This window comes from Sapajus apella, unplaced genomic scaffold (genome assembly GCF_009761245.1).
Source record: "Sapajus apella isolate SASKATOON/1434 unplaced genomic scaffold, GSC_monkey_1.0 scaffold6, whole genome shotgun sequence".
In the NCBI taxonomy this organism is placed as follows: Eukaryota; Metazoa; Chordata; class Mammalia; order Primates; family Cebidae; genus Sapajus; species Sapajus apella.
The window spans coordinates 33,190,440-33,216,980 of NW_022436946.1; the positions used below are offsets into that span (position 1 = coordinate 33,190,440).

The following is a 26,541-nucleotide window of genomic DNA, read 5'->3' on the forward strand; positions in this document are numbered from 1 at the left end:
TTGAACATTTTATATTTGAAATTTTAACGTCAGTTTATTAAGTTCAATGATGAAAGCAATCAGAAGAATATTCTCCTGAAAATAATTTTTTCCTAGAAAAAAAGAAAGGAAAATCAAAACCCTCTGAGCACAGCCACAGATGCTGTGGCAGTCAAGCCTCTCTGCAGATGGGGACAGTCCATTAATCAGCTGAGTCACTCTCTGGGTCAGCAGGATTGTAGTCTGGATCATCTTCATCATCCTCTAGCTCCAAGTCGTCCATTTCTTGGAACAAAGACTCATCTACCTCCACGTTGTTTCCGGCTGCAAAAGGAAAAAAAAAAATCCATCTTTAGTTTTATATTCAGAAATAAAAGATACAACTCATTGGCATACCAAACAGAAATCTCCAAATCTGCATGTGAGATAGGAGTGATGAAATCCCAAACTACCACTATTACTATTAGTACATATCATATCAACAGTGATTTGTATTGGTCAGTAGAGACTGAAATTTTAACAGCAACTTCATGTTTCCAGTTCATAGTCTAAAAATCCAGTTATTTAAAAAAGCTTACTAGAATTATTTATAATGTAGCATGTTGTCAGCTGAAGACAACAATGATATGTTCTCCTGGTTACAGAAAATTATCATTGACCATGGGACTGGTATGAGGAGTTATCTCTTCCAGTAGTATCAGATAAGCACATTGTTAAAGCTCAGCCATACTTGTTAATTAATGGATTTGACTTGATCTTCATTATCACCCAGTTCCCCTTTTAACCAATGGTATGCCGTTAGTTACAATTTCTAAAGCCTACAGGAAACTATACCCAGGCTCTGCATTAAATATCTTCACTCTTCAGTGTGTCTAAAGTAGATAAAACTATGATACTAAAGCACTATTAAATCACCCCAAATTGTTCATCTTCCTCCCCTGTCAAACTCTAGTCTGTTGACATTCAATTCAATGAAAATACAAAGAGAATGAGTCCTGTTTCTTGCCTATGAGCAATTCAGCAATAAAATACAATTAAGTCCTGGCCAAAGAATAACGGGCTCTGTCTAGGAGATATAGCAAAGACATCATGGAGCAAATGAAGTCTGAAATACCTTCATGATAAATTTGAATCCACCAAGAAAAGGAGCCAGGATGAAGCAATTTTAGGCAGAAGTATATGCAAAGGCAGAGAGAAAATGTAAGACCAGAATAATTTTAACTGGAAGATGAAATTCCTGAGAAAAAATACCTGAAATTAATGTAGATGAGGGCCAGATTGAGAAAGACTGTGTAGGTCATTCTCTCCCTCAAAGCAGTGAAAACCATCAAAGGATTTTAAGGAGAGAAATTTTATGTTTAAATATGGGTTTCAGAAATACCATCTCACAGGAAGTGACTATAGAATAGGTAATGGCACTAGGAGGAGGAAGAGATTTAGGGAAATAATTTAAGAAGCTACCATAAACATCTAGGTGAAAACGACAAAACAGTTAAATCAGAAAAGGAAAAGGTATCAAAAACTTTAAAATGTTGACTGTCAGTAAAGGCCTAGCTTAGATTAGAAAGCATTTAGCAGTAAGCTACATCAACACTACTTCTTAACCTTCTTCAGCAGGTAATCCAGAACAAGGCTGAAAGGCCAGAAGCTAAAGGATTCCCAACTGGCAAGACAGAAATAACAAGAGGTTAATAAAGTACAGAACTCTAGCATGCTATCAGAGGTGTGACTAAGTGTGGAGCCCAGTTTAAGAAAATACATGTAGGCCATTAGCTCCCAAGGGCAGAGAATTGGCCTATACTGTACTCTGCTATATCCTCAGTGGCCAGGACAGTGCAATAAATATTTGTAAGTGAATGGATGACGGAAAGATGGAAGAGAAGAAGAGGACAGGTGATAGAAGAAAAGCACAAGGGACTAGATACTCCAAATATAGCAAGAGTCATATGACAGGCTGGTGAGAGGGAATGCTAGGAGTTAAACATCTGAGGTTTTTACAAGCTCCACAACAGACCATGGAATAGTTTTCACAGATTTGTGATACTAGAAACTTGAAGAAAACAGTTCGCCTGAGTCACAATAACCTAGTTGAATAGTTGTAAGAGGATAGTGTGATTATTATTGTCTATTTCTATCTTTGATATTGCTTATCAAAAAATTTAAAATATATATTGCTATAGAATTACAACATTAATTTCAAATGTATAAATTGGCCAACCACTAGAATTTATTCTTCAAAATATATATTTTTAACAGCCTTGGGAGGAAAAATGTACAATAAAAAAAGTTGAGTTTGATTTTCATGGCTCAAAACTAAACAGACTGCATTATATACACGTGGAATTCTTTTTTTCTTTCTTTTTTTTTTTTAAATAGAGACAGGGGCTCACTGTGTTTCCCAGTCTGGGCTCAAACTCCTGGCCTCAAGCAATCCTCCTGCCTTGGCTTTCCAAAGTGCTAGATTACAGGTGTGAGCTACTGTGCCTGTCCTACATGTGGAATTCTAGTATTATCTTACCATCCTCCAAGAACTGGATATCAGATGTGTCAAGATTATGATCTGTTTCAAATAGTTGTTTCCCTAAAAAAAAAAAAAAAAAGTTTAATTCAAATGGCATAGCTTTTCTCCATTTTCACTATAACACTTTAAAAAATAAAATCCAAGAAAGCAAGTTTGAAAACCTTTTTCTCTGTGAATTTCAATAAATTTTTGAACCTATTCAATAGCTAAGTGGCATGTGAAATGTAACTGCATTAAGATGAAACAAGTGAAAAACCAGTCCTCCTGAGGGTACTAGAAAAACAAATGGGTTTGACTCTTCTAAGATGTGATCCTGAATATCCTTCTATTGCGGATCTAACAATTATAATACTAATATCAAAGATAAGCCATACAAATTAATTATAAATTGTGAGTGCAGAAATATAATCTTATAGATATGTTTTCTCTTTTTTGTCCTAGACGCCTATGTACATTATTTTCTTATAGAAATCTGTCCAAATGATCCTCTTGCTATATAAAAAATAATACAGGAGGGTTTAGGAAGAACAGGAATGGCAAAGGAATCATACCACTTAATTTATTTTTTCCTGCTTGTTCTTCTTCTTTCATCCTTTTCTTTTTAATTTCCAAGAGTTCTGCATCAAACTTGGCCTTCCAATTTAAGAAATTCTCAATTGTAACTGGAGTGCCATGGAATAATTGCTTAGAAAATTTAAAAAAAAAAAAAAAAAAAAGGCACCAGATTAATGAAACAGCAGTTTTAACAAATAAATTCTAATGGTATCTTCTAAACAAATAAACACAACTCCTTATAAGAAAAACAGAAAAATTAATTTTTGAAATATTGAAATATTTAATCTGATTTCTGCCTGCACTGTCTACTCTCATTGGTTTTGGCAACATACTTTGGAGTAGTCCATTTTTTTTCTTATTACAAAAAACAAAGATAATATACAATGTATTCACTGTATTTACCACCATAGCTATTCATTGTTAAGAAAAAAGCTGTTACTGTCAAATATAGTTTGGCTGTGTCCTCACCCAAATCTCAACTTGAATTATGTCTCCCAGAATTTCCACGTGTTGTGGAAGGGACCCAGGGGGAGGTAACTGAATAATGGGGGCCTGTCTTTCCTGTGCTATTCTCGTGATAATAAGTGTCACCAGATCTGATGAATTTACCAGGGGTTTCTGCTTTTGCTTCTTCCTTTTTCTCTTGCCACTGCAATGTAAGGAGTGCCTTTCACTTCCCATGATTCTGAGGGCTCCCCAGCCATGTGGAACTGTAAGTCCAATTAAACCTCTTTTTGTTCCCAGTTTTGGGTATGTCTTTATCAGCAGCATGAAAATGAACTAATACACTGTCAGTACTGATATATTTTAAATACACACCAATTTCTAATGCTAAATCTTTGCTTTATCACTTCATTTCAAAATCTGAGGCTTTCTTTACAATTAGTAACTATTAATTCACTGTAGTATAGGGGAGTTATAATTCTAAACTCTATACTAAGCTTGTCCAACCCATAGCCTGTGGACCACATGCAGCACAGGACAGCTCTGAACGCGGCCCAACACAAATTTGTAAACTGTCTTAAAACATGAGACTTTTCTGCATTTTTTTTTTTTTTTTTTTTTTAGCTCATCAGCTATTGTTAATGTATTTTATGTATGACCCAAGACAATTCTTCTTCTTCCAATGTGGCCCAGGGAAGCCAAAAAATTGGACACCCCTGCTCCCATATCATAGGTGAAATTATTTATACTTCTTGGTCTTACTCGCATGAGTTTTACTAACTTCTACTGATTATCATTCATCACTCAAACTATGCTACCAATCAAATGAGGGACTTCTACAATTTTGTTCTTAATAAAACTTCACTAAAATTTACTTTTGTTTATTTTTGTGATTTCCAAAAAAAAAAAAAAAAATGCTATTGATCAAAAAACCCCTCAAAACCCAACCAAGCAACCAAAACTGATTTAAGAATAAAAGAAAACAAGGCTTGTAAATATACCTTTTCAGCTTCTTCTGCTTCTTTTTCTTTTTGTTTCTTTTCTTCTTCTCTTCTAGTTTTTATCTGATCTACTATTTCATTTAATTTTTCTTGCACAGCTGTCACTAGAGTAAAGATCATCACCATACCAAGATTTTCTTCAGCCTATGTAACAAAAAAAGGTGATGAGTACTACACTCTCAGAAAAAACAGAAATCCATACATTTATAATGATTACCAATTCAGTTATACCCTATGTTCATACAGTTCAATAAAAGATCATTTAAGTGAGCATATACATATAAATAATGTTATTTAAAGTCATATAAATGTGCCATATCCAATCTGAAACAGATACTGTATTTCAGCAAATTCTATTTAATAATCATATAGGTAAAACTCAGAGAACTATTTCCTATAGTAATTGGTAACATCCTTTCTCCAGCATGTTTTCAATATTTAGTTCTTTTTGACTATTTTAAGAGCTGTGGCAATGAACTGCATTTTGAGGCCAGAGTGAGTTCTAAAATAATATAATAATAAAGAACGTAGGAAATACTGTAGTTTATCTGTATCAACCTTTTTTTTTTCTTTAGATTTGAAATAGTTTAAAACCAAATATAAAAGCATCTCAAACTCATAAAAGGAATATAAACTCAAAAGGCTATTATGAAGTTGGTCATTTGAAGGCAGAAAAAAATAAGATAGGGGTCCAAAGAGGAAGACAAAAATAATTTTAAAATCTACTAGCCAGACAGTGCTAGAAGCAGAGATTACTAAGCATTTCTTTGACAGGGCTGCCCTCAGCAGCATCTGAGTAGGTATTGCATCTTCTGGGCCCTCTATGAGCACTAGGCTTCAAGCTAGCTCCTACAATCCAACTCACTGGGGCTTTTCTGTGGTGTTTCTATGCTAACCATCCTAAATCTATGACTAAAAAGCCTCTCTCCTGAGTGGCAGACCCATATTAAAACTGACTATTTGGTGGCAGAGACTTGATGTCCTACAGTCATCTCAACACAAAACCATCATCTTCTCCTCAAAACTTATTCCTGGATCATTAGTCTCCGCAAATCGTACCACCACCTACCCAGCCTGAACATCCCCATCCCATCATAAGCTTCATCACTGCTTCTTATCTATTCTTAAATGTCATATAAGTCTGTCCATCAACACTGTTATAAGCCTAGTCCAGAGCACCATCATTTTCAGCTTGGAATACAAGAAACTCCTCTTCTTAAAAGCTATAATCTTAAAACTTAACATCGACTTCCCCTGACCACTCAATACACAAACACACACACACACACACACACACACACACAGAGACACACAAACACTCACAAAAAGAAAGAAAGAGAGAGAACTAATCAATTTACAAACTGAAGCACCACAAAACTGATCTAATCCATCTCTTGCTTAAAACCCCTTCATAGCTGCGGAAACCAATCAGGACCAAATCCACATTTTGTGAACAGTTTAGAAGACCCTTGAAATAAGAAAGTAGCCTCTTTAGTTCCACCACTTATCACCACCAACTTCAAATCCTAAATTCAATGAATTTTGTGTGACTAGAAGTTCTAGAAGAAATAATCAACCAATTGCTTTTTCTCACCTCAATATCCTTTAACAAGTTTGTTCCTCTGCCCTGAAATTTTTCTCCTCTATTTCCTGGCCAACTCTTCCCACAGTCCTCCGTTCCTCCTGGAAGCTTCTCCAGAACTTTGTCTATGTCAACCCATACAATCCTATCTTTCAAAAGTTTGTCATAGCATTTTTCCTACAGAATGATTTCCAATTTGCTAATCCACACTGCTCACCAGAGAATAAAATCTATGAGACCAGGGATGGCGTCTTTCTTGTTCACCCAACCTAATGCTTGATACATTTCAATAACAAAACTTTCATATCCAATAGAAGTAGAATGTCTTTTAGAAAAGTTAAGTATGCCAATAGAAAAGCAAAAAAATTAATCATTCACATAGAAGTTGTACAACTTCGAAGTCATCCTAGTTCCACATCACTAGTATTTTTAAAATGCAAAGTATAACATTACATTCTATTTTCACCTTGTCATCACTATATGTCCAAATGAAAATATCTGGTACTAGCAAATGTGGGAAAACAGATACCACAATGACTACAGTGAGATCATAAATTGGCACAACTATTTTGAAGGCCAATTTGGCAGTATGCATGAAATTCTTAAGTATGCATTCCCTTTAATCCAGCAATCCCACTTCTAGGAAACATGGAACTAGCATACTCATCAGTAATTCATTATTTTCATTTATTCAACAAATATTTGACTGTCTATTATGTTCCAGGCACTAAAAGTACAATGGAGAACCTGCTCTAAAGACTTACAAATAGTGACACATAAGAATGCTGAAATATTATATATTAATTCTTAATTATATGTTAATTATATAACAGGCAAAAATGAGACAACTGTAAGTTGTCTTAAAAAAGATATAAGTAATTACATATACAATGAAATTCTAAACTATTAACAAATATAATGACTCATACATATTTAACTGAAATGAAAAGATGCTCATATGCATTATGTGAAAAAGAGGATATTATAAAACATTATGCATAAAATGATCTAACTTGTCTGGGAGAATATATATAAGCATAAGAAAAAAAGTCTGATACTAGATCACATCAAAATATTAACAGACAATTATACATGGTTGGTACAATTAAATATAATCTTTATTTTCTTCTTCTCTGTGATTTTTTGTATCTTCTGAGTTTCTGTAATATGCATTTATTATTTTGATATCAGAAAGTTACAACAATTATTTTTTGGAAAACAAAGGACAAATATTCCCTGAATACACTGGAGGCTCACGCAGGTGTCAAAGAAATCAAAACAGCCTTTTTGAAAGGAGACGTTTCAGTGCAAATAAAATATTGAACACATGGGCAAATTCACTTAGACTGAATAATTTACATTAAGGTGTGACTGACTGAATATGGCATAACCATCCCTGGTTTTCTGCAATGTTTTAAAAGATGTTCGAAAAGCTGGGCAAAGTGGTTCATGCCTATAATCCCAGCACTTGGGGAGGCTGAGACAGAAGAATCACTTGAATCCAGGAGTTCAAGGCTGCATGAGCCATGATCATGTCACTGCCCTCCAGCCTGGGTGACAGAGCAAGACCCTGTCTCAAAAAAAAAAAAATGTTAGAATTAGCATAATTTCATGCTAGGTAACACGATGAATAGGGCCCAGGATCAGCAAAAATCCCTATCTGATATATCTTCTTTCACTCCTCATCATACAACAGCTCCAGATATTTTTATAATATCAACATTCCAGTGACCACTGGTCTTTAGAATATGTAAGTCACATCCAAGGTGGAGATATGCTTTCTGTCAATTCTTCTTAGAGTAAACAAATAAAGGTAGGACTTCTGACTTTAAGATGGTGGAGTAAGAATTTTACGTCCCTCCCTACTCTCTACTCTGAAGAACCCCATGAAAACTCTCTACCCAAGCTTGAGTATATTTTAGATACCTGCCAAGCCCAGATTACAGGTAGCCTATCCCACAATAATATTAATCCAGTAAAAACTTTTTTTAATGCCCTTTTTTTCCACACAAGCCTCCCCTCATAGGGGTCATAAGCCATTATTGTTGTTTGTAAGCTTTGAGAGCAGTAGAGATGGTAGAAAGAAAATCAATCATCAGTCCTTTTCCCAGACTGCAGGCAACTAGTATGTAAAAAGTCAGAGGGAAAAGGAGTTTTAAGTTTTTTATAAAGTTGAAAATTGTAGCTACATATGGGACTAGACATTCTAAGAATCCAATCAAAACACTCTTTACAATTTAAAGCATCCGTTGGACATTTTATCACTCATGAACGAGCAAAAAAGCCATGAGTTTACCGACTGAGTTTCAAGCAGGGGCAATGGAACAACTTCTATTAGTCAAATTTTAAAGAGACAGTAGGAAACAAAAATAAAGATGCTCTGTGATTAAGTATCATCAATTCTGCGTGGTTAATGTACTATTTATACACCTAATAGCATTTTCTAACTTGAAATTAATATATAACATTTAAGGCCAATAAATGCTGCTACAAAACACAAAATTATTATTTCCTTACCTGTAATGCTAGTAATTTTAAAATATCTGAGATATCATTATCTTCTAGATTTTCCTGAGAGAATATTTCATAAAGGGGAGCTTCATCTGGGTATTTTTCACTGTATGTAAACTTGAGGGTAGTCTGGACAGCTAAGACACAAGATAAGAGTTTGATGTGAATACCTTAAAAGTATAGAGGTAGATATTTTTGTTGAATCAGTAAAAAGTAGCACAGCAGATTTTCCTATAAAGAAAACAGGTTATTAAGAGACCAGATGGATGATCACTAAACAACATATACCACAAAGAGATAAGTGAAACAAATCATGGAATACCAAAACTCACACTTACACATGAAGTACATTTACCACTTATTAGTATTTTACCATACTGCATGTCTGAGAAAGGGGATGGATAAATGCCACTTTTTAAAAACCTTTCCTGGCCGGGCGCGGTGGCTCAAGCCTGTAATCCCAGCACTTTGGGAGGCTGAGGCGGGTGGATCACGAGGTCAAGAGATCGAGACCATCCTGGTCAACATGGTGAAACCCCGTCTCTACTAAAAATACAAAAAATTAGCTGGGCATGGTGGTGCATGCCTGTAATCCCAGTTACTCAGGAGGCTGAGGCAGGAGAATTGCCTGAACCCAGGAGGCAGAGGTTGCAGTGAGCTGAGATCGCGCCATTGCACTCCAGCCTGGGTAACAAGAGCGAAACTCCGTCTCAAAAAAAAATAAAAAAATAAATAAAAAATAAATAAAAACCTTTCCTAAGATAAACAAAAGGCACGGAATACAACGCATTTTTAAAAAGTACTACCACAGGCTAATTTTTAGCCTCTACCAGAGCCAGTTCCTACCTGCAGAAGATCTGGCTGTAGCCTTGGAATCTATATTCAAATCCACACAATGCCAGCAGGGCTAATTAGTGGCTGAATGGCACCATTTTGACCTCAACAGTTTAAAAGGTTATATGGGAAACCTTTAAATTAATTCACCTATATATTCTCACTCACTCTTTTAGTCTGTGTCAATTTACGGATTTCATACCTGTACACAAGTAAAACTCTTATGGGTATGTCAGTGCAAGGTGCCTCTCTGCAGCCCAGACCATTCTCAATTCAACCAAGGAGTCTGCAACTAAGCAGTAGTGCTAAACATTTTCTGTTAAGACTATTACTTGCAATGATCTTTTTCCCAGATGCCATCTTTTGTGTAACTTGCATTTTATAGTATTAAAATCTACTGATTTTGATACAAATTAATACTGCTCTTCATGGATAAGAAAAAATAAGCACCTTAAAATTTGCAGGTTTGACATTTTGTTTTATTTTTCATGTTATGATATTAACAAGGAATTTTATGAACCAAAAATTGCAAAAGATTAAGTATTAGAGGTCAGTAAGAAACAGTATACTTCTGTTCATTCCTTTCTTTTATTAGCACACTTTAGTTTTATTGCTGGAACAAGATGTTTTAATTTTTTTATTTTTTATTTTTATTTCATCTCCAGTTTTCTTGAGGTATACTTGACAAATAAAAATTGTATATATTTAAAGTGTACAATGTGACATTTTGATATACATATATATTGTGAAATAATTACCAGAACGAAGCTAATTAACATCACCTCACATCATTATGATTTGTGTGTGTGTGTGGTGGGGGGGTGTGTGGTGAGAACACTTAAGATCACCTCTTTTAAGAAATTTCAAGTATACCATACAGTATTATTTATAATTAATTATAGTCACTACATTGTACATTAAATCCCCAAACTTATTAATCTTACATAACTGAACGTTTGTACACTTTGGCCAACATCTCACCATTCCTCCTACCTCCCAGACTTTAAACAATCAATGCATTAAAGAAGAACTTAAAGGGAATTTTAAAAGAATCTTGAGACAAAGGAAAATAAGGAATATGACCAGGTGCTGGAGTTCACGCCGGTAATCTCAGTACTTTGGACAGCGAAGGTAGAAGGATAATTTGAAGTCATAAGTTCAAAACCAGCCTGGGCAACAGAGTGAGACCCTGTCTCTACAAAAAATTAAAAAATTGAGCTGGGCATGGTGGCATGTGCTTGTAGTCCTTGCTACTTGGGAGGCTGAGGTGTGAGAATTTCTTGAGCCCAGGTGCTGGAAGCTGCAGTGAGCTAAGATAGCACCATGGCACTCTAGCCTGGGTAACAGAGTAAGACCCTTGTCTCTAAAAAATATTTTAAATTAAAAAAATTTTTTTAGAAAGAGAAAATGGAAACACATCATACCAAAACTTATGAGTTGAAGCAAAAGCTGTTCTAAGAGAAAAGTTAGTAGCAATAAATGCCTACATCGAATAAGAATAAAGATCTCAAAAAACAATTTAACATGCCCCTCAAGGAACTAGAAAGAGAAAATACAGGGCATAAAATCAGCACAAAGAAAATAATAAAGATCAGAACAGAAATATATGAAATAGATTAGAAAAACAATAGAAAATATCTAATAAAACCGTTAGGCTAGAAAAAAGAGAGAAGAGTAAAATAAGTAAAATCATACATGAAAGAAGATATTTTACAACTGATATCAGGGTTGAAGAGATATTGGTTATAGGATAAAAAGCTTCAGACAGGATGAATAAATTCAGATCTTCTGTAGTGCATGATTACTACAGTTAACAATAATGTATTGTATACTTAAAAATTGCCAAGAGATTAGATATTAAACGTTCTCACCAAAAAATTAAAAAGTAAATTTAAAAAATAAATTTTACCATTGTGGCAAATTAGTTTTTTCCTCTTTTCTATCAATAGAGTTTTATACTTGATTAGTTTCATGTGCATTATATCCTGAGAATATTCTTTAACACGTAAAGAGTTGCAAATTGATTTTCACCATGCAGGTATATTAAAGTGCATTTAACCATTTAAAAAACTAAGGTTTCTTAAAAAATAACATTTACTTATTCTACTATAAGTAAAAGACAGTCAGTAGTAAAAATTTAGAAATAAAATAAGGGAAAAATCGAATCACAAATAATCCCATTACCAGGAAGGGATCACTATTTCCATTTTGGTATATTTTAAGTACCTTAAAAATATTTCAAGCTAGGCACAGTGGCTCACATCTATAATCCCAGCTCTTTGGCTGAGGTGGGCAGATCATGAGGTCAGGAGAGCAAGATCATCCTGGCTAACGCAGTGAAACCTCGTCTCTACTAAAAAATATTAAAAAATTAGCCAGGCGCGGCCAGCTACTTGGGAAACTGAGGCAGGAGAATTGCTTGAATTTGGGAGGCGGAGGTTGCAGTCTGCTGAGAATGTGCCATTGCACTCCAGTCTGGGCAACAGAGCGAGACTCCATTAAAAAAAAATTCAAAAAATTACATTATTTTTATCTGCATATACTTACATTTTCACATATAAATATAAAATCTCAGAAATAACATGAGAATCCTTTGAAGTCTTTAAATATTCAATACAAGCATATTTCCACTTTAAAGATCAAATTACCATGTCAACTAATGTGACTAAAATAGAAATAAACTTCAGATGACACTCCTCCAAATATCTCAAAATTTAATTTATTTCATTTTAATTATCTGGTTTTATAGCTACATTATTTCAAAAGAAAGAGAAAGAAACATGCAGATAGGTGTATATCCAACCCCATTTATAACAGTAAATGTCCAGTAAACAATCTAAATGTTCAAAGAGAAAAACAGCCATGAAAAAAGAACAATCACTCAAAGGAACCACACAACCACTGAAGTATGTTTGCATGCAAAGTATTGCTTTGAACAAAACAAAAATCTCCTACCTTTTCTCCATCTGCTGTAATATTAATATTACCATTTCACTTTTAAAAACTAAGCTTATTGTGCCAGACTATATTTCATTAATTTCCTTTCTATTTCCCTAGGAGTCATGTTCACACAGTAAATTCTAACTAGAAACATACAACATTCATAGTAGGTTCATAATATCCCCTTAGGACCTCCACACTGGCAATATCAAGCATAATGGCTACAGAATAAGAGAAATTCCTGAGAAGCTTAGGAAAAACCACAAGTATTTTTTATGAGACTTACTTTCATCATTTTCTCCAGCCTCAGATGTCACAGTAATGGTGAAGCTGGGTGGACTTTCTGATAATACTGCAAGAAAATACAGACAGGAGTTACTGAAATGCTTTCCAAGGCAGATGCTTTTTCCTTATTAGCAAATTATCAATACCCAGCCCTGGAAACTGGTCCCTAGGCTATATCTCCATTTCCACAAATACAGACTGGACAGAAGACTGAAATGATAAAATTATCATCAACTTTCTATTTAAATGGAGGGCTATCTTTAATCTGAAAAGAAATACCTATGGTAGGTAATACTTTTGGAGTTTTACCAAGTCAACTGAAATTATTAGGTAGTTTACCTTTTATTTCAAAATCTCCACCTATACATGGAAAATTACATTCTTAAAAAATCCCAACATAATGGCAAAGAGTTTCATATTTCCCACCTGAAACTACCCATTGATATTCATGTTTCACTGATTTTTATACTTATATATTGTGAGATATAACTCAGAATCTCCATGACAAACAGTAATAGTGATTTGTTAAAGTTTGTGCCTTCTTCCTGTCCTTCTCTACCACATCATCTCAAACCAAACTATTATTTCACAAATGCTTACTAAGCCTCTACTGTCTTTCACAGAATTTAAAATGAATTAGCTATGAATCTAAACATACTGAGCAAGACACATAAATCAACATTTATATAAATAACAAAGCTTTGTATGTCATTTTATAGCCTATTGTCTATCTAATGCTAATTTCTGTTTATTATCTATTCCCCACAAGAACACTATAACAACTCTGTGAGAGCTCCTAGATCAGTATCTGGCAGTATCGAGAAAATTAATATTGCCCCAATAAAAGAAGAACTAAATGAATAAAATGAAAGCAGGAAAAGCAGTAACAAAGAAAACTTGTATTCAGAACCTTTTGGAAAGAAAACAAAGAACTTCAAGCTACCAGGGATGGCTGCTAAGCCTATGAGAAAAGCCTAAGCCTCACTCCCTGTCCAGGAAGCACTGGTACCTGTCCAGGTTGGCGACAGCTATACAGACTTTTTCAGAAATGAAAGAGCAATGGATCACTGAAGAAGTAATCATGGAAACTATTCAACTTTTCCTACCTGGGAACTTTCTAAAGCCATCATAAATACATATTATCAACAGTATTTTCTGGCTGGGCACAGTGGCTCATGCCTGTAATTCCAACACTTTGGGAGGCTGAGGCAGGTAGATCATTTGAAGCCATGAGTTTAAGACCAGCCAGGCCAACATGGTGATAACCCACCTCTACTAAAAACACAAAAATTAGCCAGGCATGGTGGTGTATGCCTGTAATCCCAGCTACTCCAGAGGCTGAGGCACAAGATTAGCTTGAACCTGGGAGGCAGAGGTTGCAGTGAGCCAAGATTTTGCCATTGCACTCCAGCCTGTGTGACAGAGCAAGACTCTGCCTCAAAAAAAAAAAACAAAAACAAAAACAACAAAAACAAATATTTTCAAGACAGATGTCTTCATTTTAATTGAATTTAAGGTACTTTAAGAAATGATGAACACCTGTGATTACTAGAAAAGTTTTAGATAAAACACTCAGTAGAGTCATATGTTAATAGGTCTTGGGTAGTCCAGTCCATGCTGAAAAAACTTTCAGCTCACTGAAAGGTTGTTATAATAGAGCCATAATATGGTTGGCCTTGTCTACATTTTAACAAATATATGTAAAATATAGTTGATGTATTTCATTCTTATTTCCTTTCATGATGAACTTTAACATTTACGAGTCCTGAAATATAAACACTGCAACTATAGAAAGAGGGGATCAGCACAATGACATTCCAATGTATTACCACTTTCTGTTTTTTTGAGACAAAATCTCACTCTGTCACCAAGCTGGAGTGCAGTGGCATGATCTCGGCTCACTGCAACCTCTGCCTCCTGGGTTCAAGCAATTCTCCTGCCTCATCCTCTGGAGTAGCTGGGATTACAGGTGCATGCCACCACGCCCAGCTAATTTTTGTATTTTAGTAGAGATGGGGTTTTACCACATTGGCCAGGATGGTCTCGATCTCTTGACCTCATGATCTGCCTGCCTCAGCCTCCCAAAGTGCTGGGATTACAGGCATGAGCCACCACGCCCAGCCTCTTATTACCACTTTCTAGAACTCCATTAGGCTTTTGGTCAGGGGTAACCAATATTCAGTTACAATAGGTAACATTTATTGAGCATCACTTTGTTCTTATGCTATGCTATGCATTTACACGAAAATTCTGTACTTCTGGCACAAGACCATGATTTACACTATTACTATATTCACTAAATTTTCAACGCCATCCAGTATGAGACATACTTTATGCACCACTAAGAAAGAAAAATAAGCTGCCAACTAAACCTACATGTAACTGATTATAAGACAAGTTCACATTTCAGAGATGTTAAATGTAAAATGTCTCCGAAATAATTAAATATACTATCACCCCAATTTTACAGATGTGAAAACTGTGATACAGAGTTTTTCAATAACTTGTCCTAGGTTATCAGCTAGTAACTGAACAAACAGAATAAATGATAAACAGTATCATTTAAAAAGAAAAACACATTTCCAGCTGAGAAATTCCAAGCAAGTCATTTGAGCTAGGCTGTGAATCATGGGTGGCATATTGGCAAGGAGAGATGGAGAAAGGAAATGTATTTGAGGGCACCATGGAAGCAAGAGTATAATGGTACAAAAGCTAAAGATATATATAGGGAATAAGAAATTATTCCGTTTGCTGAACTTATATGTGAGCGAAGAAAACTAGGTGAAAACACAGTTCAGAGTTTAGTTGTGCACAATCTTTTTGTTAGCAATAATATGATCAGAATTGTTCTCAAAACATAGGAAGACAAATCTAACAACAGTGTATAAAATGAAAGGAGGGAAACAACTATAGGCAGTATGAAACTAAGTCACTATTGCAATAATCCAGGCAAAGGTAATGAGGTCCTGAACTAGGACGGCAGCAATGGGAATAGCAGAAAACAGTGGTGGTGATATTTTGAGTTAGCAGACTGCAGGGTGAGAAAAATGCCACTAACAAAAATGAGTAATAACAAAAAAATCAGACATGATATATTTTAAGGACAGTTTAAGACTTTCAGTTGGAAGTGTTGAACATGCAATCAGAAATGGGTGAATGGTGCTAAAGAGAGCTGGGCTTTAATTCAATTTGGGATCACCTACACAGAGGTGATAGCTAAAGTCATTAGACTAAATGAGATCATCAGAAATGTAATACAGAGAAATAAATGCCAACATAAGCTTTGTAACGAACTCTCAATTTGGAGAACAAAGTAAGAGGAAGTAATAAAAAACTCAAGAGATAACAATGTTATGAAAATCAAGGGAAGTGAGTTTCAAGAACAGGTGAAGAATAATTCTCCTCATTCTACCCCGTCCCGCCCACTGTCTCTTGTCACAGTTTCCCAGCAAGCAGATTTTATCACATTGTTACATGCTTACAGCAGCAGTTCCCTATCTATATACAGTGTGTTGGAATGAGTTGTGAGAAAGGGGTAGAATCACAGCCAACACACTCAAAAACATGTGTAACTCGAAGTCTATTTTATTTGTGAAGCCACTCCATCTATTAGAATCTGGGTCTGATGTGGCAATGTCTACAATATGTACTGTATGGTCCGTGGGGGAATAAAATGGGCGATGAACTATTGCGTCGTCAGATCACATCTAAATCCCTGACAAGGCCCTCTGTGATGTGGCCCCAGCTTATTGGTTAAGTCTCATTTTCCATGACTCTCACTTCTCACTCTATGTTTTAGCAATACCCAAACCACTTGTCCTCTGAACATATTCTGATCCCTCAGAGTACTGCTTCTGCATATGTTGGTCCCAGGCTGGAATACCCTTTCCCTGGCCTCATCTACTTGTCGTCATTACTCCTAAATTATCTGAAACAACTCAGACCATCCCCTCTGCCTAAATTTATCTGATGTCTGTTTCCCCAAGCTGAGCTCCTAAAAAATTACATATAATAACTATTTGGTAAATGAGGAAACCAAAAGATATAGGAATGTTAGCAAGAATATCAGTGATATGCCAGACCTGGGGAGCCAGATAGAACATGGAGGCAAGATGGACGAGAAAGAAACTGATGAACTATCAATCCATGAGAAATCATGAGACGCATGTTCAGTAAATGCGTGGGAACAAAAGTACTATAGGGCTACAAAGGTTATGGAAAGGAGTAATTTTCAGTGGCCAAAATGTTAGCGATGGCATTTTCAAGGTGTGGCTATGCCCATGTGCGGCTAAAAGAAAGTGGAAATCAAAATCATTAAAGAGATAAGAAATTATGAAGCCATATTAGTGGAAAAATTAACAACTAAGATGGTATTTCTAGTAAAGAGTATCATATGTTTGTTTTACAATTATAAGATATAAAGTATTTTCACTTACATTATTTCCAATGAAACAGATACAGAGACTAAGGCTTGGAGAGGCTAAGTGATTTGTCCAAGGACGCTACATAGTTACCACTATAGAGAAAAAAAATGTGAAGCAAGTAAAACAAAGAAAAAAGATACTGGGAAGTACTGCTAAAAGTCCCCCAACATCCACTCTCTCCTTATTTAAGTCATGCCATTTTTAACTGAGCATAATGACTACCCAGAATGAAGACATTTCCTGGTTTCATTTCCAGCTAGCCCTTACAAAATGACTAAGTTCTCACTAAAAAGATGGAAGTAGATGTGACCTTTGACAGTTTCCAAGAAATTTCCTTAAGAAACTGTCATTTTTTACTGCTTTGTTGCTCTTCATTCCTTTATTTATTGTACTTCCTGGAGAGGGAATGTTACCATCTTTACCACAAGTGTGAGACTACATCTTAGGGATGACAGAGAGCTATATTAGAAGATGGGTCCCTGAAGAATTCTTGAAATAGAGCTGCCACACTCTGTTTTATGTGCAAGGGCAAAATAAGTTTTTACCTTTTAAAAAACCAATATTATCGGGGATTTTCTGTCACAGCTGAACCTAATCCTATTAAAATAAATATTTTTAAAAAACAGAAAAAGGAATAATATTTCAAAGTTGGACAATAACTAAAATATGGATGGGAAAGCTACTTAATTGGATTTGCAGAAATAGATAATTCCTGAGTTCTGATAAAGGACTAATTCATTTCCATGCATTACTGTGAGTTAGGGTAAGTAGAAGAAAGATTAATCTTCACTAAGGATGCCAGACTTCTACCCCTGTAAGTAAATCAAAATACTTTTGAGGGCCAGGTATGGTGATTCACGCTTGTAATCCTAGCACTCTGGGAGGCCAAAGCCGGTGGATGGCTTGAGACCAGGAGTTCAAGACCAGCCTGGGCAACATAGCGAGACTCCGGGCTCTACTAAAAATACAAAAATTAGCCAAGCATGGTGGCACATACCTGTAATCCCAACTCCTTGGGAGACTGAGGCAGGAGAATCGCTTGAACCTGGGAGGTGGTGGTTGCAGTGACCCAAGATCATGCCACTGCACTCTGGCCTGGGAGACTCTTTCAAAAAATAAAAAATATTTTTTTTTGAGAAAAAGATTAAACCAGGGCCAGGTGCAGTGGCTCATGCCTATAATCCCAGCACTTTGGGAGGTAGAGCTGGGAGATTTGCTTGAGGCCAAGAGTTCAAGACTAGCCTGGGCAATAGAGCAAGGCCTCTGCTATTATTAAAAAGTGAAAAAATTAGCCAGGCACAGTACTGCAAGCCTGTAATTCCAGCTACTCTGGAGGCTGAGGTGGGAGGATCACTTGAGTCCAGAGGTTCATGGCTCCAGTGAAGTGACCGGGGCACTGCACTCCAGCCTGGGTGACCTTGTCTTAAAAAAGGAAAGAAAGGAAGTAGGAGGGTGAGGAAGGAAGGGAGGGAAGGAGGGAGGGAAAGGAGAGAGGGCGAGAGAGAGTTAAAAGAGGGAAGGAGGCAGGGAGGGAAGAGAGAAAGAGAGAGAGAGAGAAGAAAAGAAAGAAAAAGAAAGAAAGAGAGGGAGGGAGGGAGGGAGGAAGGGGAAAGAAAAGAAAAGAAAAGAGGGAGGGAGGGAGGGAGGGAGGGAAGGGAAAGAAAAGAAAAGAGGGAGGGAGGGAGGGAAGGAAGGAAGGAAGGAAGGAAGGAAGGAAGGAAGGAAGGAAGAAAAGAGAAAAGAAAGGAAGGAAGGAAGGAAGGAAGGAAAGAAGGAAAGAAAAGAAAGAAAGGAAAGAAATGTTGGCCATAGAGGAAGGGCAGGAGAGACATTAGGGGACAGATGGTGGTGAAACTGATAGAATTAAAGTTTTGTCAAAAACAGGGATAATAGAGTTAGCAGCTAAAAGGTACATTATGAGATACACAAATTACCTTTAGTTTCCACAAAAAACCAGAGACCCCATATTAAAATAAGTGCCTCTGGTTGCTAGGGAGCATCTGACCTTTCAAAAAGTATGTCTTAGAACAAACTGCTTTTACAAGATGACTTCTTACATATCTCAAGACACAATTTTAACTGTCAAGTGTGAATGGCTGCTGCTTAGAGATACTGACAAAGAAATACAGGATTATGTACTCCTCTTTGTAAGGCAAACAGAATTAACGAAACTTGGCTTTTGGTTAACCTGATGCCAACAAATTTGTTCCAATAAAATTCCCCACAGCGAGAGATTTCAATACATAAATTGAAATAACCAAATTCTACTACCTTAGCAGGACCTTGTCAAGTGAAGCACTACTGAAGGAGAATGTGGTATCAGGAGAGTCCATTTATATTTTGGAAGACTAGTTGTTAGGAGGGTTGGATCAATGTGCAATCAAGCTACAGAATAGGCAAAAAGAAGAAATTGTATTATGATTTGTTATAATTCACAACAAATGCAACACTGGACCAAAAGTTCTTTGCAAATACTCAAAGCAATTAATCTGAGGTTAGGCTAAATCTATGTGCCTAGGTCTATGGGCTAGACTGTGCCTCTTCAGCATCCACATGGGGTCACATGTACTTAACAAATGCTTCTTTGTCAAGCACTCACCCCATTAAAAAAAGTATATCTACTTCCTTCATTAGCAGCATTGAGCATTTACCCAATTCAATAATTAAATGTGATTCAAAATGAAGTTATTAACTCACTCCCATTTAGTGTTCCTTGGCCAACTGACACAAGCAAGATCTCTTTCTTAAACCTGGCATGAGAATACAAAAGTATGGAATCATAAATACAAAAGAAGGCTATAAAACAGCAAATCTTGCAAATCCCCAAGATTTTAAAAGATCAAACATGGAAACATTTTGTCCCAAAGTCCTCTGTCTTTTCCCCAAGAAGTTTCATAAAGAACATGATCACTAGTAAGGCAAAGTTCCCTAAGAACTATAAATAAAGACATCTCATTTTAATTTATTTATTGCAAAGCTTGTAGAAATGTTGACAGGAGTTAGAGACAGATGGCTCAACTGATAGTGCAGAATACCTGAATGCATCAAAAGATTCATAAACTGTCTTTTATTACCATGGTTCAGAATCCTCAAGCACTTGGGCATCTGATAAGAATTTCACATAGCGAGCTATACCAGAGCTGTCAGAGCCTAGTACAATTTGAAATACCCACAAGATTGTTTCAGGGTTAAAAAAAAAGACATCAGTTTTATAAATGCTTATATGCATAGGATTTAGTGAGGGATAGCTTATGTACAAAGAAAGGAAAAGAATAGCACATCCTATGCTTTCTTGACTCTGCCTACAGTTTTCACACCTATTATATTTCTAAAGTTCTAGAAATGACCCAACATGATTAAGAATATATCCAACAACTGACCCTATATTCTATTTTAGACATAGACATATAAGCAAGGATAGAGAAGGGAGCCAGACTCCATACACACTCACCCAGTTAATGACACTCTCAAACCCCTCTTCACTCATCCCCTTAACATCCTCACAGCACAGATGTGCTGCTGGTGAGAGAGAACATGAACAGGACTGGAGCTATACAGGGGTAGCTGAGAGACATCTGCCTGTTGGCAAAGCAGAATAAAATTTGCTACCATTGCAAGTAGCGGTCAAAAGGTGGAGCCAAGAAAACTAAGCTAAACAATGAAAGGGAGAGGGGTTGGAGTTTATGAGTTAAGATATCATACCTTACACTATAAATTCTGACTATCAATGATAGACAACACTCAAAGGAAGGGATGGGGAATGTAAATGCACACACCTAAGTTCTACTCACTCACATTGGCTTTATTTGACCGCTTCTCAAATCTCAGATGAGCCATACTGATATAGTTATGTATCATGTTTATAATCATCCGAAGCATGGCTTGCTTAATAGAGAAATCTCTTGCTTTGAATTATACCTAATCAACTTCTCATTATAATATTTTACATTAGCCCAACCTACCAAGTAATCTTCCGCTCCCCCCAATCTCAGCTAGAGCTGAATCCCAAGTCCCATATGTCTGGAAGGTGAAAGAACAGGCAAGCACCCTGGACGTAACTCTTAGTACCAGCCCTGCCGCTAACTCGCTGGCGGGCCGTCCAGAGCAAGCCACTTAGCTTTCCTGAGCCCCTGTGACCTTGGCTTGTAGCAGGAGACCCAGGCTAGATGATGTCTAATCTCCCTTCCAATCTAACAACCTATGAATTTACAGTGGAACAGAAATTTGGGCCACATTATCCATTAGGCATTCTGCTTCATGCCAGATTTTTTTTTTTTTTTTAAACATAAATAAAGAAACCCGACAGACTTACGGGACTACGCTACTCTCAAAACAGATTTGAGTAACTGAGAACAGCATTCTGAATCCCATAAACTAAAACAATATCGTACGAAAACAGTTTCTAGCACAGTAAACGTGAAAATGTGAAAACTAACATCCTTGCGGCTCTGCAAAAAAGAATCTCAGGGTATCTCTTCTCTTAATGTATTATAAGTCTCGGGTTGCTGTAGGTTACACAGAAACCAAAGTAATCCTGACTCAATTTCCAGGCCTGACACCCTCCAACATCACTCTGACTTTTAGATTTCCGGGAACAAGCAGAGAAGGGGGAAAAAGTCACTGGGTTACTGGTAAGTGACTGAAGAACTTCCGAAGAGTCGGTAAGGTGGCCGCGCGGCCTCGCGGTCCCCTTTTCCATCCCAGCCCAGGAGGCCCAGAGCTTGGGCGGCTCCTGCCCGTCCCACTCCTCCTCAGGGCGGCTGCGGGCTTGCGGCCGCGGAAGTCACCTGTGAAGGAGTCAGGGTAGATGGACTCCAGAGCCTCCAGCTCGTTGCGCTGCTCCTCGCCGTAATCTGTCATCGTGGCCCTTGCTCTTGCCCATGGATCGCCCAGATACCTAGGCGGCGCGCAGCTGCCGCGACAGCTGCCGCGCTGGGAGAGCTGGCGGCAGCCAGGCGGGCGCAGGCGCAGAGTCCTGGCTGGAAGGCCCAGGGCCCAGAGCCAGGCCCGGCCTGCGTAGCAACAGCTCCCCGCCGGCCTCCGCCTGCTCCCTACTTCCGCGTTCGACTCATTCTGCCTGGCCAGATGGGCACTGATTTGTTGCCTGTCCCATACTCGCTCGGGATTTGCTGGGACGGTGTGTGCGGTCTGGCATTCACCAAGGACACCTACAGCCAGCTCCTGGGCTTTGCAGGGCTTGAGCCCGAGAACCCTCACAGCGCGGCATCCTGGCTCGATGAGTCTGGACTGAAAGGCTGGCCTCGCGCGCCAGGGAAGGATAGTGTCGCTAGTGGCCGGTCCTGGCCGAGGGTCGTCGGGTACCTTCACCTTTTCCGGTTTCCGGTTTAACCCTGTGGCCTAGGTGCTGCGGGCTGGCAACGTAGTGTGGACTAGTGGTGGGGTTCAGATTTCTGCGAGTCTCCAACTACCTATTGCTCCCATGGGAGTTGGGTGAGGGGCTGGGATCAGTGTCGATTCCAGTGGGCAGGGGAGCAGAAGCTCTGCACTGCCTTGAAAGGGTTCGGAACCGTCGGCCCAGCTGCTTAATAAGTCGGGGTGAATCGGGGGAGAGACTGGCAGTCCGGAGGTCTGGCCTCTGGGTTCAGATCTTTAGCTTAACTTCTGAATTTGTGAAATGAACGCAGTGGGATGTATTGTAGATCTCAAGATGTCTGTGATTGTGTATTTATGAATTGATGAATTGATGAAAGGAATGTAGATCTCAGTAATAACAGTTTTAATATGCAGTGTAAAAATTGCAGTACCCCGAGAAATGTTGAAAACCTTTAATTTGGTAATACCACTTCTAAGAATAAACCTGAGGCAGTAATATGTATCTGTGATCTCCAAGGTCATCGCAGTGATTACAAAGAAAATTTTCAAAGAACCATGATGGCAAAAACTGAGAAAATGACTAAATAAACATGGTTAACTTTATGAGAAGAATATTAACTGTTTATGTTAATAATAATAAAGGATCCCATGTTCCTTTATTATATTATTGTGCTAAGTCGGGAAAAAATGGAACATTTTAAGAAAATATACTCAAAAGGTGTTCCCCACTTTTTTGTATTTTTCTTTGTTTTGATTTCTGTTTATTAAAGCTGGTTTCACTTGTATAGTGGGAGGAACACTTTTTAAATGAAAGCTTCCTAATGATGAAGGCTCTGAAGCTTTCTCTTGTTGAAATGGTGATGTCCGATGTACAAGAAGGCACCTTGATCTTTTATTGAGGAGTACTGCTTACCTATAGCAGAGGAACACTTTAAAACAAACATACTCAGGCACACTTTGGTACTGATTCCGTGTTTAAGGTAGTAAGGGTTGATTTCAGGCCTTCTTTTAAACTTTCAGGAAAAAAGTGAAGTCTCCTAACTATGGTGAGAATCAAATAAAATACATAAATTAACTTTGCAAATGTAAGTTGCTCATTTTTTTTTTTTCTTCTGTATCGCCTCAGTTCTGAGGAATTATAATGCTTTGCTATCGGGAAAGAGCTGCCAGAGGGAACAGCTAGTGCATAAGTTCTAAGCGGGGAGTCAAGGATGATTTTTGGCTGGAAGAACTGGAAAGATGAAGTTCTGTTGACCAAAATGATAAGTGAGGAAGACAGAAGCAAGGAAGGTGGTAGTACATCTTTAAATGACTACTGGATCAAAGAAAATCAAGCAAAAGTTTTTTCTCTTAAGAGAATAATTAAAAACAACCTACCCAAAGAAATGAAATGCAGCAAAGCAACAAACATACAAGGTTGACGTTAGAAAAAGGTTACTTTTGGTTGCCAATTGCAATGTAGTAAACGTAGTACTTTCTTATTTGCATTCCTATTTCATTAATAGAATTTTTGGTAAAGCATCCTTTTCAAATCTTATGTATCATTGTAAATCCTACATGCTTCAGAAGGCTTAAGAGTATTATTTTGATACTGGAGATGGCTGTCTTGTAATCATGAAAACACATCCCCAAATCTTTGTCACACCTACATAAGCATCATTAAGCATTTTTTAGTGAATCTCTAATTTCATTTTGACCGTAACACATGCTTAACAGAACACAGCAAGTCCCTTAACTGAAATTGTGGAAAATTCTCATGTGGCAAATTGACTTTCTTTTAGTGTTTCATTTTTAATTGGTAATTTAAAATGTTATAGACCAAGTGTGTTTTAAGCTTTGCAGGTAGGCAAATGGTGTGAGCCATTGATATGGTTTGGCTGTGTTCCCACCCAAATCTCATCTTGTAGTTTCCATAATCCCCGCATGTCATGGGAGGGACCAGGTGGAGTTAGTTGACTCATTCGCATCCTGTCCTAGTGATAATGAGTTCTCATGAGATTTGATGGTTTTTTTTATAAGGGGCTTCCTTCTCGCTGAGCACTCATTCTTCATGCAGCCATGTGAAAAAAAAAATGTGTTTGCTTCCCCTTCTGCCATGATTATGAGTTTCCTGAGGACTTCTCAGCCATGCGGAACTGTGAGTCAATTAAAACTCCTTTGTAAATTACCCAGTCTCAGTTATTTCTCCATAGCAGCTTGAGAACTACTAAGGCCATCATAGGATCTGGAACCAAAACTGAGAAGCCTAGCCTTAGTCATTTGCAAGATACATAAGCTTATAAGATAATTCAGATAATATGAAATAATGTGTAAGCATGTTGTAAACTCCATATCAATATTATTTACCGGTAATTTAAAAAATTCATATACCTTCTTATAAGCATTGCTATTCTCTGTTCATCTTTATTGCTAATAAAAAATATGTCCCTAAGAGGTTTATCTTATTTGTATTCATCTTAGTTTCTTCTGCAGGTAATGCATATTAGCAATTGCTGTTTACTAATACTATCAGCCTTTAAAAATTCTTTTGATATTTATTTTTACTTTTCTGTGCCGATTAGTTTTCTAGGCAATCACACTACTCTTAGTAAGCTCAGTGTTGAGAATTCCTCATTTAATGCTTGATTTTAATTCTCAAACAGTTCCTGTGGTTAATGTTTCACTTACTCAGGTATCTCAAAGACTTTTCACCAGTCACAAGCACAAAGAGCCATATAAAATTTTAATTTTGTGTACTCTGAAGAGAGATCTCTTCAAGGGTAGTGAATCTCAGTAATGCTTTCCAGCCTAAGTCACTTCACTGGCCTGCAATCTACTCTGACTCAGCACAGAAGCCAGAGTTACAATCTAAACCAGTCTTTATCACTACTTTGCTCATAACTGCCCCATTCTCAGCTCAGATTAAAGACCATGTGTTCATAATATAGGTCCTAGGGAATCTGACTTCCTGACCCTCACCCTCACCCTCACAACTCTGCTTTCTCTGTCTTAGTCCATTTTCTGGACTAAGCTTATAACGGAATACCTGAAACTGGGTAATTTCAGCAAGTTACTTTTTAATAGGTGACTATTTGCCACTGCATCAAAAGGTGTAAGTAGGAGAATTTGTTAAAAGTACATACAGTGAACATTATATATTCTTTTTACTGCTTCTACCATCACCACAGATGGTGCAGACACCTGTTTTGACCACTGGGTGGCAGAAGAGGAACCCATACTTAAAATTCATGCATTCTGTTGCTGAAGTTCTGATATACTGAAATTACAGAAGCTTAATCATACTTGGTTGTTAGTACAGAAAAATAATTCAGGTCAGGAATAATACAGTTTGCCTCCCTGGAAATACTATTCATTGCTCTTCGGTCCAGACGTCACAATAATGGATTTACACCCCCCAGCTCAAGAAGCCAGTTGTGTAGCTGTCTACGCTCCTCCACCTGCCAGTCTGTCCTTTATTGACTGATACTAAATTTCGATAGACTCTATTTAGAAGTTAAAGTTGTATCTCCACACCCTGTGTTTTCGAGATAGCAAATACCAACCTAGACTTGCATTCAGAAGGTCTTTGGTTGGCCATGATACTTCAAACTTTTTTACGATTAATGTGATTTCCCTTTGTGCTACAAACCAAATGCAAGAAAACATCTAGTAAAATCACACTGTTGTTTATTATAATCGTGCATTAGAATTTCAAAAGAAAATGAATGTAAGACTGAGTATAGAGGAAAGAGACACAGAGAAGGACAGAGTATAAATGCGGTTCTACAGTTCAGTTTTGGAAAACATAAAGAAAGCTGAGTAAAACACATCTGCACATTCGTTTGCATTTGTCTCCTGGGAAGGAGGCAACTTAGGTCATGGTGGGAGCGTGGAGGAGATAATGAAATTAAGAAAGGAGCAGGTTTATATATGTCAAGCTCCAGGGTTTGATGTGGTAGCCAAAAGCATTTAGTAGCAAAATATAAAGTAGTATTAGCACATAATTGATTTTAATTATATGTTTTATAATTATATAAATCCATTAAGTATAAAGGGGAGGCAGTACCATGTTCTTAATGAAAAAGTTTCATTTAAGTAGCTGTGGATCAAAAGAAGGCTATAGATCACACCCCCCAAGAAAAGACTAAAAAT

At 37.2% G+C, this 26,541-nt stretch overlaps 1 protein-coding gene and 1 long non-coding RNA gene across 4 annotated transcripts; one reads left to right on the top strand and one right to left on the bottom strand.

The window, feature by feature from the left end:
* Positions 1-7: 7 nt before the first annotated feature.
* RWDD1 (RWD domain containing 1) lies at positions 8-22,572 on the bottom strand. 3 transcript variants are annotated; one of them, XM_032274978.1, is made up of 9 exons: positions 21,864-22,104; positions 20,528-20,655; positions 19,348-19,461; positions 12,654-12,719; positions 8,600-8,730; positions 4,501-4,644; positions 3,052-3,184; positions 2,498-2,560; positions 8-303 (listed from the first exon to the last, which is right to left on the bottom strand). In XM_032274978.1, exons 6-9 carry the CDS (start codon positions 4,624-4,626, stop codon positions 182-184), a joined length of 444 nt encoding a protein of 147 aa, XP_032130869.1. In that variant the 5' UTR covers positions 4,627-4,644; positions 8,600-8,730; positions 12,654-12,719; positions 19,348-19,461; positions 20,528-20,655; positions 21,864-22,104; the 3' UTR covers positions 8-181. The 3 variants fall into 3 exon arrangements, with proteins under 3 accessions (XP_032130869.1, XP_032130867.1, XP_032130866.1); XM_032274976.1 differs by lacking the exon at positions 20,528-20,655 and having other exon boundaries at positions 21,864-22,035; XM_032274975.1 differs by lacking the exons at positions 19,348-19,461; positions 20,528-20,655 and having other exon boundaries at positions 21,864-22,572.
* LOC116549413 lies at positions 22,461-25,753 on the top strand. The gene is made up of 2 exons (XR_004267853.1): positions 22,461-22,663; positions 23,537-25,753. It is a non-coding gene; the product is annotated as an uncharacterized LOC116549413 (long non-coding RNA).
* Positions 25,754-26,541: the final 788 nt, after the last annotated feature.

Excerpts from the sequence above, each read along its gene's own strand:
- RWDD1 (XM_032274975.1), bottom strand. The coding sequence starts at position 21,936 with ATGACAGATTACGGCGAGGAGCAGCGCAACGAGCTGGAGGCTCTGGAG. Across the intron at positions 8,731-12,653 it reads GGCTGGAGAAAATGATGAAA|CTGTCCAGACTACCCTCAAG; the intron begins GTAAGTCTCATA and ends CTTGTGTCTTAG. Across the intron at positions 304-2,497 it reads TATCCAGTTCTTGGAGGATG|CCGGAAACAACGTGGAGGTA; the intron begins GTAAGATAATAC and ends TTCCTTTTGCAG.